We start from the raw sequence: 10,923 nt of genomic DNA on the forward strand, positions 1-10,923 counted from the left end.
AAAAAAAACTCATAAGTAGGAAAAAAAAATACAGAGACTTTTCCGTTAGTTCTCTTGCTTCTATACCGCTTTATAGTTTTATTTCAGGTAACCATCTCAAGAACTTCAGTCACAATATATGATTATGAATCAGCAGAGCAAAAGAAAGACCAGAGAGAAACACTTAACACAGTTAAAGAGTTAGCGTACGAAGAGTAATTACTAGTGTATATATCTAGTCTTTCTTCAACAGCCTTAGCTACTGGTCCGTGAAAAGCGTTCTTCGCCTTCCTGACTTTGCTTGCAGACGGCCAGTCTCCGCATGTACGATCTCATTCACCAGATCCTTGAAGATAAGCCTCTCCACATCCAGCACCAATCCTGAGATTTCTCCATTGAAGTCCACCCAATTCCCAGACCGAACCATCACATCTTCTGCTAGTATACTTTTCAAGAAGTCGTCTTCTTCCTCCAACAAGAAGTTTTCTGATCTCTTTGTGGCTTGCTTTTGCAGTGTTTCTATCTCTGAACACAGTTCTTTCAGTAGCTGTTGCGCACTCATGGCTTTCTTAGTCATCTTAGTTGATGACTTCATCAATGGATTCATCGTGGCTTCAACCGAAGCTAGTTTCTCCACAAGAATTTCATTAACGGTGTCAAACACAAGTTTGCGGTTGAGCTTCTCCTTGTTCAAAACCTTGTTTTCTTCTTTGTGTAACAGATGCGTAGAGCTGCTTCCCTTTGTCTGCTCAAGAACAAAGAACAGCTCTGGGTTGATCGGGTGGCCTGAAGGGTGTAGTTGAAACGTTGTTAATCCTGAGCCAAGATCTCGGAGGAGGAGACCTGAGGCTAATAGAATCTCGGAGATGTATCTGTGATCGGTGCTAGGATCTGTGTTCTCACAGAGTGATGCAATGTAATCTTGGCTGGCTTCATCATGGCTAGAGTTCAGTCGTCTGAGCTTTTGAACCAAGTGCTCAACATTCTGAAGCTTCTTGCGGTTTATCTCTGGCGAAAAGCTTGATGTGGTTTCTGAGAAACTGTAAGCTGGATTCCACTGGTCCTCACAATGGTCATCACCAGAGTCATGGGCAACATTACCTATTGTACATGGTCAGTTCTGAGTCAGAAATTGAAGTTAACTGAACATTTAGAGAATTTGTAAAAGACAAAACTTTCCCCAACTAAGCAAGCTAAAGACAGATGTAAGAGTTTAAACCCCTGGTCAAAGAATCTTAATGTGACTTTGATATATACAGTGTTTATGACCATGCTACCTTGTGTCTTCACAGGAGATGGTTCAATCTCTCTGTAAATTGAGGAGTCGAGAACAGAAATAGGACTTGGATGTTCCAAAGCAATTAGTGAAAGGTTTGCTGACGATCCATCTTCACTAAACCTTGGACTGGATTTCTAAAAACACCAAAACAAAAAACTTGTGAGAAATTTTAACTCAAAATATTTTCAAATCAAACACTAAAAAATACCAAGGAGGCACAGAACTCACATTCTGCATTAAGTTAGAGACTACAGCTTTGGCTGCCTCGATTATAGATGGACTTTTACCACCATCGGCTTCAGTTGCTTGTTCTACACCAGCAGCGGCTTCTGCTTCAGATTGAGTACACATATCATGGCTTGACGTCCTAGATTCATTGCTCGCTTGACTAAGTTGATCATCATTTTGCTGCAAATTCTTTTGAGCCTTGGGTCTACGTCTGCCACCAGGAGAAGTAGATTCCGCGAGTTGTCGGTTTGATGGTTTCATTGATTTACTAGAATCAGATGGAGGGGTTGGTGGCCGTGAACGTTTGTCATACTCAAGCTTCTTCTGCTGCAATCTTGGACTTACAGATCCTGAACTCTTTGAAGTACTTTCTTTGGGAACCTGATGAGGCTTCTTTGAAGAAGACCGCACATTTCTGCTGTCAGATTTCTTATCAACAGAGCTGATACATGATTCAGCTCTTGCCCTTCCAGGACTACAGTCTTTTGTAGTCCGTTTACTACTTGTTGAAGTTCCTTTATCATCAGGTTTTTCTCTTCGGATCTTATTAAGTCCAGATAGACTATGAATGGGAATAAGGGATGACGCAGGAATACCAGCCTTCTCAACAAGTTTAGCAGGTTTCATTATCACAATCGGGGATTGATATACCTGGTTAGATGAAAATGAAGAAGACGGGGCTCTCGTTCTGGATGACATCGCTTGGTTGGAAGTCACAGAATTTGCTCTTTCGTAATCTCTTTGAGCTGCCAAGTTTGAGGATTGTGGTTGTTTTTCTGTGTCCAGGAAACCCTTTGATTGCATAGCCTCTAATATTTGTTTAAGAGCTCGCAGATCTTTTCCCGAATGTTTGAACTCAAGTTCGTTCAATCTCCTCTCCATTTCACTGTACACAGTAGGAGAAAATTTCTGTACTTCAGACGGCGCTGCTTTCACAGGCATGCTAGCTTGCTTCTGCAAAACCCGGTTTCTATCAGGTTGCTTCCATGGAGCTGGTTCAATGGGAAATCTTGAGCTTGATAGAGGTTTCATAACAAAATCAGAGTTTCTCCATCTTGGAGAAGACGGATCCTTCCCCAAGCTTCTCGGTGAGCTAGGAGAAAACCGGATTGTACGGTTCAGATTTTTCTCCCTCAGTGATCTTGAGAATGGATCGTTGTTATGGTCGAAAGAGTCGATTTTGTTCAAACCAAACTGATGGATGTCTCTACCCAATGGAGAACCCGGCAATGTCTCCAAGCCCATGAGCTTTGCAACAACACTGGGAGGCCGTTTCTTGTTGCTGCTTGAGCTTCCGCTGGAACTTTCAGAAAGCCTACCTGATTTAAGATCAACACTGGAGTTTCGCACCACTCGTTCTTTACTATCCAGAGAAAGCCTAGGCAACTCTTTCAACTTCTGTCTGGATTTCAACGTATCGTGAGAATCAACGGAGTAACGAGGTGCATCTTTTGCTCCAACCTCATTATAATGTTGAGGTGATTCTCTAAGTCTAGCTAGAAATCTGAATGACTCATTGAGATCAGCAGGTGTAGATTGCTTCAAACCATGAGGCCTTGGAGAATCCTCTCTTCTGCTGCGTCTAACTACTTCCTCTCTTGTCATAGGAGTCTTAATCAAAAGCCCTCTGGCTTCTCTATACATAGAGTCTCTCACAACATCTCTGAGGTCAAGTCCTAGATGTGAAAATCCATTCCCTTCTGCCATCTCAGGATCGCTTGTAGGAGATTCTGGGAAATTGGCTTGGTCATAGGCACAAGCTTCAGGTGGAACTCCTCTATTGAACTCAGAAGACGATAGGGAGGACGAGCACGAAGATGAAAAAGAAACCCTCGATGATTCTGTTGAAACCCTTTGCTTCTCTTTCACATTTGTACCAATGTTTGAGTCCTGAAACTGAAATGCAAAAGCCTTAGGATCTTATAGATAATCTCGGTATGAATGAAAATTGTAGATCAACCATAGAATTATCTTACAGTGTCTTTTGTTTGATAACATGTGTCAACAGTCTCTCTCTCAAAGTTGATACTACTGGCATTTCCATTACCTGAAACAAACACATAAAACAAGCTTGAGGATCAAATCGAAAGCCGATTACGCATTGAGAGAAACGAATAATAAACTTATAAGAACCTGCAAGTCAAAGTTTTATTTATCACATTTGGTTGGAAGCTAACTGAGCCTAAAGGTTAATAAAAGTCAAAATCTACCAAGAAAAAGACGGCCAAAAAGGAAATTTAATCTAACCAAAAGATTCGGCAGATCAACACCACTGAGAAAGAAAACAAAACCAGATCTTTAGATCTCTGAGAATGTAACAAGACCTGATTAATGAAAGAATCACACCACAATGCCAGATGCAGAACCAAAACAAAATAGAGAAGATCATACAAAAAGGAAAGCAAAATACATGAGTTAAAAATTACTTATGTGACCGTATACAAGTCAACGACTACGAGACACGAACCATAGAGAGCAGAAGAGAGTGTTTAAAATTATCAAATATTTAATATTTTTACCTAAAGTAAGGCTTTTTCGCCTGCCTGTGAGAACATGGTGACGATCAAAGATTTGAAAAATCCCATTCATACATCCAATTTGCTTCTGCAGATCTGCACTATCATCTGCCAATGAATGCAGAAGCTTCGCAGCCATTTCTATAGATAACAAAACAATTCTCCGGCGCCGGAACTTTCTGCAGAAAGAAAAAGGACTACTTTTTTTCGCTTTCTTCTGCCTTGTGTTCCCCCTTTTACTCTTCCCTTTATTGATTTCCAAAGAACCCTAACTTTTTGCCTCAATGATGTGTTTGCAATAATTTGGAAGAGATGGCTTTTAAAGCTTTCTTTTTACTTTCTCTATCTCTATCAGCAACAGTAACCACCATTAAAACCATAACGAGAATGATGCACCTTCCATATTTATATAACTCCAAAGTTTTAGCCTTTCTCTTTGTAGAAAACTTGGAACCCGTTCAATTTTTCAAATCAGAACCCCCCATTGTTTCTCCAGCTAATCAGAAGCTTCAAGAAACCCAAATTCACAAATTAAAAAAAAAAAAATCTAATCTTTTGGATCAGAATTATGAGTCTCACACTAATAGCAACCTACGGATCTAAAAGAAATAAAAAATTTGCGCCTTTTTACAAACCTAGATTCCCAGATTCCACTGAATATAAAAAGGAGAAGGGAGAAAGATAAAAAACCCTTTTGGAAATTGGATCCAATCTTACAAGAATCTAACCATAAACAGAAAGATGAACAAACACACTAAAACATGTGTTGTAGTTTGTCTGAAAAAGATCAGTCTTAAACACACAGAAATGTGCGTTTAAATCTACAGAACCAATGAAAAGAAGGGAGAAGAAGAGTTGCAGATGAAGAGAGAAACCGCCAAATGAAGAAGAATAGATTATAAAAGAAAGGAACAAAGGAATCTCATCCAGATCCAAGAAGGGACTAAATGTTCCTCTGTTTGTACTCTCACTGGTAACTGCTCAGAGCACAAACCGGAAATGTAGCCACATACAGCTTATTGGAGAAATGAAAGGATTCTTTTCTATTTTTCTTTTTCTTTTTCTTTTCTAAATAAAATGTAGAAGAAAATGCTCTTTATTTTCCCCCAAAACCCAAGAAATTTCAGATTATCTTATTAGTATACTTATTAGATAAAAAAAAAAGTTGGAAACTAAAAACATTGGAAGTTGTATGTGGAGTTACAGAGGCTCTCCATCTCACGAAAGCATGTGAGAGAGTGGATGGATCTGGTTTACTTCTCCACATGTGACCTCTTTGTCAGGTCATCAAGATATCCACAGAATCATTCATTTCTTTCAATCTTTTTTTCCTTTTTTGTCACCAAATTCTTTTTATACATTTATAAAGATCTCGGATTTGAGACTGGAAATTTTACAAATGGTCACAGTATTAGAGGTCCGCAATTCATAACAACAAAAAAAGTTTATTTTTACATAAAGAATCATCATGGTTAGATTGTTTTCCATTGAACACACAGTGATATTTTTTCTATGATAAATATGGCATACATCTTATGAATTTAATTATTAGTATATTTTTTGTTCTAAACTTATTAATATCATATGAATTATATATCTTTATATTTTAATTATTAATATATTTATAACCCAGAAGCTAATATATCAAAATTCAAATTATTTCATTCATAATAAAAAGATTGCAACAGATAAGTCAACATGGATCGTGTTAGGTCTCTACCAAAATAAATGAATGCTTTTTCATCTCAACACTTTTTTTTTTGTTGACATCACTAGTTTTGTTTTAAACATGAATTTTACGTTCAGTTTTATACTAGTTTTGGTTTTTCGCCACCATCAAAACGAAACCAAATGTGTTTCAATCAAAAATTATAAATATGAATATAATTAGAGAAAAATATCGCAATTTTGTCTTTAATTTTGCCGGTAAGGTCACGGAATTGCATTAAATGCCATCCGCAAAGGTAAGTAAAACCAAAAGAAATGTTTAAGTGTAACCAAATACTATAAACATACAACTTTTCCCGCAGGTTCTCTAATTTCTGTTTTTCTTTACAAAACTCGTCACTTTCTTCTTCTTTTCTTTCAGACGAAAAACTTGTCCTTTTCTATATTCCCTTTTGCTTTATGTAGTTTATTTTCTCGCGTCAAGATATCCCCAGTTTTTTCATCTCAACACCTTATTCTTGTTGTTCCTCTTTCTTGTCATTTTCGACTCATAATTATAAAAATTGACAACCATATAAATTTTGTTTGACTTTTCTTTCTCCACTTCATTTTCGTATTCGTACATGGCATACTGTAAAAATTGTAGTGTCTAGTATAGCTTGAAACAAAAAAAGAGAATAGCCACCACAAATCATTAACTTTAATCATTTTATATTTTAATAAGACAAATCTTGATTTGTAAGAATTTTAATTTAGAGCCACTAAGCTGATAAAAGAGTCTTGATTATTGTGTAAACATAAAGTAGCAACTACTGTTTATTTTTTCTCATAGTGGAACCTCTTTAAAGAAAATTATTCGACTTTTGCATGGAACTTACTAAAAGCAATATTGTGGAGTATTATAAGAAACTTATGGGTTTAATATACACTTACTAATAGTACTAAATTAATTAGTCGCAAAATTAGTTGGAGAGTACATGCTTTACTGGGTTGCCAACAAGGACAATTTGGATTTTGCATTAACCTGATCTCCCAATGATATATCACACATTTGTGAAGTTTTGAATTCGGAAGCCATTTTGACTGGTTTTATTTTTGTAACAAATTTTGACTGATTTTTTTATTTATTATTATTATTTTAGAAACAATGATTATGAGAAATTGTACTCAGCATGTTACTCACGGGAATGAGGTAAAAGAACAAAAGTTTTAGACACACGTCATATAATTAGAGAAATAACTACTGTTGGTAATATAGCGATTGAAGTGGTTATGTATAATTTTCTACTTTCTTTAGCATTTACTCTTCGTTGGATCCAAACGTATAGACAAGAATCTTAGCTATATACTCTCTCTGTTTCATTATAGTTGATTTTTTAGGTTTTTTTTCTTGTTTCATAATATTTGATTTTCTACATCTAAATGCACATCTTTTCTTTAAGTTGAATGAATCATATTTATGCATGTTGCTTTACAAAACTTATTAATTGTAAGCATTAATTAAAAGAGAGGAGATGAAAAGCTCAGATTAAAGTAAAAACCAGTAATACTAATAAAAGTAGTGAAATTAATTGTAAAAATAACCTAATTAAACAAAATAAACCCAAATAATTGAGCATTTATAACTTTTTTAATCTGTGTGCAAATATTCAGAAAATCAACTGAAACAGGGAGTATATGTGTATGTGTATGCAGTATGGTGCATATAAATGCGCACACAACAGTCAATGATGGTATAAATAATTAACAATTTCCAAAGCTACAAATATTATATTATTATATGTAAAATTAATCGTGGCATAGGTAAAGTTAAAGCTGGTCTTGGTCAAAGATTATGAATGCTCAATCATCGAGGCACATGGTTTCACGCCGTTAATGATTTGTCAAAAACTTGTAATCATCGAATTTTTGTCTCTTTACGTTATAAAACACATATACATATGCATATGTATACACTGATCAATGGGTTACATTTATGTCATTAGTCATAACAAAGACAAATGTTAAGCGTACTCATAGTTGATGAAAATGCGTGAGAGAGAGAGAGAGGGAGAAACAGAGAGAGAAAAACGATTTATTTGTTTAATATATTCAGTAAATCGTCCTAATCATAGTTTCCATATAAGGCAAAACTTATTCCTGAAGAAACATAGACTCGCTCTTTAAGAAAGTGTAGAGAAGAGTTTAGGCAAGCCAAAGTAAATTGCCTGTCACCTGTTAAGTTTTTTCAAAAGTAACATTTCTGTTTCTGTGCGTGTTTTTGCTTGTGCAAAACTGAGTTAATGAATTGTTGTTTTCTATAGAAAGAAAAAAAACTCGAAAGGCATAACTTCTGCTTGCAAAATGTGAAACTAAAAAGGAATTATAACAGTAACAATAGAGTAAAAGCTGTTTTTTTGTATTGCAGAGCTTTTCAAATACAAAAACAGCAACAAAGGACTTCAATTCAAGAGTTAGCTTCTTCTACTCATCTTTAACTTTCTTCTACGTTATCTCCATCCATAATCCAAATCCTATCTCCGGCTGCTACTGTACTGTACAACCCCTAAAAGATCCTTCATGTTGTTAATGCAATTGCGGTTGTTGCTCTGCATTTGAATCTTCCGCAGTAACTGTTTCCTCATCTGTTCAAAACAAGGAATTGGATAACCTTTATAACCAATTGTTAAGAACGACCTGTTGAATCATATGTCTATTCATGAATCACCTTGGTTTTGTGGCGAAGAATCTCCTCCAGGTCCAGCTTTATCAGCAGCACCAATGTCTGTTGATATCCCATTTCTCAATGGTTCTACATTCGTCTGATCAACCGTAACTCGTGATGGTTCTGCGTTCACAATGTCCTGCAGAGCATCCTGTATATATTCTGTTAAGAAACAGCATGATTCCAAATAGCTGAAATCGTTGGAGATAATATTCCACCATACCATATCAACTTGAGAAGGATCTTGATCTTTGACATCAGAGGTAACAGCAGGGGTTTCTGCGTCATGTGTTCCCGTCATGTTTATATTAGCATCCGCAGTGTCAACCATGGATGTGACCATATAGTTTGAATCTGCAACCTTCTTATTAGCATCATCAGAAGGAGGACCAATAGGATCAGCTTGTTGGCTACTACTACCTGCTGAATCCTTGCTCAAAGTTCTCTGTGACTTTGCTCTATTATCACAATCGGCATCCAACAGAGTAGGCCTTTTCCTGCTAACAATCAACAGAACAACCATGCTTTAGAAAAAATGCGGCAAAAGAGAAACTATAACCTGAGAAAAAAAGAAAAAACACTTGCCTACTACTAAAGCTTTGATCTGCCGTTTGAACAGAGCTGTGTCTGTTTGAAAACAAAACACCGCGAAGCACCTTCCCATCAATGATCGTTTCTATAGTGTAACCTACAGGGGTGTTTTCGGTAACCCTGGCTTGAAAAACTGTTTTCCCTTGATCAATCTGGCCAATTCTCAAAGGCAGATTCGCTCTTCCTACAATAAAACCATAAAAAGCAAACTGAGTGTTCTCATATTTACAACAAATGCTACTCGTTTCCAATAAAATCTCGATTAACGTAAGAGTTCCGCGTTAGCACACCTTGATCAGTATTGGTTCTGGCCACATCTAAGTTCTGCCCTTGGCATTTAAGCTTCATTTGTTTCCTTAGAGACAACTTCCCTGGATTTTGATCAAACCTTGCATCGTATCCACCTTCTGTTGGCCATAGGCAAAGACAATTAGGAGAGTATTTAGCAACCTTGCACAAAAGAAAATGTGCTATATCCAAATACAGAACATTAACTACAGATACCAAAAAAAAATCGGTGTAAAAACGAAAGGTGGAAACTCGAAACAAACCTGTGTGTAGGTAGTATATGTCATCCAACGGCTCAAGGTTCTTATTGCAGCCACCAATAAAGAAAAATAAACCAGCCTTGTAAGGACCCAAACAAACCGCTGCAGCAGAGAATCTAGCAGATGGGCCTTCTTCCATGGCAACTACTTTGGACCATACACCCGTTTCTACATAAACAAACCGAAAATGATATTTCTTTTTGATATCAGAAGCCAGATAAAGCAATTGAAAGCTTGAGGTTTCTGTCTCAGTTACATACCCACATCAAGCACATAGAGATCATCGTAAAGATTCTGAGAATCTGTAAACCCGCCAAATACAAATAAGTTCCTCTCAAGTGCAACAGTGACATGACCGGCTCGAGGTGTTAACAGCTGCCCTGAAGTTTTCAGTTCCTTCCATACAAGTGTATCTGAAAATATCGAAAAGACATATCAGAAGACATACACAGCACGCATGAAAGAAGATGTGATCAAAGAATGCTTTTTGCACCTGTATCAAGGATATGAACATCCGAGAGATAATAGTCATCCAAATCTTCACCACCTACTACAATGATTTTGTTCTTCCACGTTGAGCAAGTGTGGCTATCTCGTGCAGTGGGTGGTTTCCCAGCTGTTGCAGCTCGTTTCCACGCCAATGACTCTAAACAAAATTCAAACCAGTTCAGATACATGCGTTTAGTTCAAACAAAAAATATTACATGCGTCCAAAAAACCAAGAACCAGAATCTCTCTCAGCTTCCATATCAATTAACATAAATAATATGAAGAGGATTAACAATGATACTGAATGAACAGCCTGAAGCTATACCTGTGTTAAGTATGTAAAGGTCATTATAGAATACTTCATCATCCGAACCAGAAGATTTCCCACAGCCGCCAAAAATAAAAATGCGTTTGTCAACAAGCGTTGCACTATGAGCCTCTCTTGCCTCAGGTCCTTCGCCTCTAACATCCTGGCTTCTCCAAGTATGTGAAGCTATCAAAAAAACAATAAGAAACAACCCGAATAAAGAATTGAATTCAAACACAAAAACCTCAGACTAGAAGCATTTAACACAAGCATTTTCTTGATCTAACCAGACAACAAAAGAAGAGATGGAAGAGCGTACAAGTATCTAGAATGTGCAGATCATTAAGATGCTTGGTCCCATCAGTACCACCAAACACGAAAAGGCTATCACCGACTGTTGTACAGCTGTGACTGTCTCTCGGAGAGGGCGGTACGCCTTTGATCTCCGGCTGAATCCATATCTGCGTTTCTGCAACCAAATTACCACAAATGAGACTGTTCCAACAGTAAAGATTTTGAAAACAGGACTCAGCAAGTAACCACAAAACATCAACACAACAGCACCCCAACGATTAAAAAAGCTAATCTTCAATCAATCAAATACGGTATAACAA

At 36.9% G+C, this 10,923-nt stretch overlaps 2 protein-coding genes across 2 annotated transcripts in view; both read right to left on the reverse strand.

Annotated features, from left to right (window-relative positions):
* Positions 1-49: 49 nt before the first annotated feature.
* On the reverse strand, positions 50-5,087 carry LOC18008689 (protein LONGIFOLIA 2). The gene is made up of 5 exons (XM_006390398.2): positions 4,006-5,087; positions 3,463-3,533; positions 1,487-3,382; positions 1,257-1,392; positions 50-1,080 (listed from the first exon to the last, which is right to left on the reverse strand). The coding sequence occupies exons 1-5, from the start codon at positions 4,139-4,141 to the stop codon at positions 239-241; spliced, it is 3,081 nt and encodes a 1,026-aa protein (XP_006390460.1). The 5' UTR covers positions 4,142-5,087; the 3' UTR covers positions 50-238.
* Positions 5,088-8,053: 2,966 nt separating this feature from the next.
* The window catches only part of LOC18009391 (tip elongation aberrant protein 1), a 3,420-nt gene continuing 550 nt past the window's right edge, over positions 8,054-10,923 (reverse strand). Inside the window, exons 2-11 of the mRNA XM_024153566.1 lie at positions 10,629-10,778; positions 10,328-10,495; positions 10,007-10,159; positions 9,774-9,926; positions 9,517-9,681; positions 9,256-9,372; positions 8,960-9,149; positions 8,598-8,871; positions 8,378-8,525; positions 8,054-8,294 (exon numbers count right to left, since the gene is read on the reverse strand). Of these exons, the coding sequence (XP_024009334.1) occupies positions 8,236-8,294; positions 8,378-8,525; positions 8,598-8,871; positions 8,960-9,149; positions 9,256-9,372; positions 9,517-9,681; positions 9,774-9,926; positions 10,007-10,159; positions 10,328-10,495; positions 10,629-10,778 (1,577 nt within the window). The 3' untranslated portion in view covers positions 8,054-8,235. The remainder of the gene's footprint in view (positions 8,295-8,377; positions 8,526-8,597; positions 8,872-8,959; positions 9,150-9,255; positions 9,373-9,516; positions 9,682-9,773; positions 9,927-10,006; positions 10,160-10,327; positions 10,496-10,628; positions 10,779-10,923) is intronic.

This window comes from Eutrema salsugineum, unplaced genomic scaffold, assembly GCF_000478725.1.
Source record: "Eutrema salsugineum unplaced genomic scaffold, Eutsalg1_0 scaffold_9, whole genome shotgun sequence".
Classification (NCBI taxonomy): domain Eukaryota; kingdom Viridiplantae; phylum Streptophyta; class Magnoliopsida; order Brassicales; family Brassicaceae; genus Eutrema; species Eutrema salsugineum.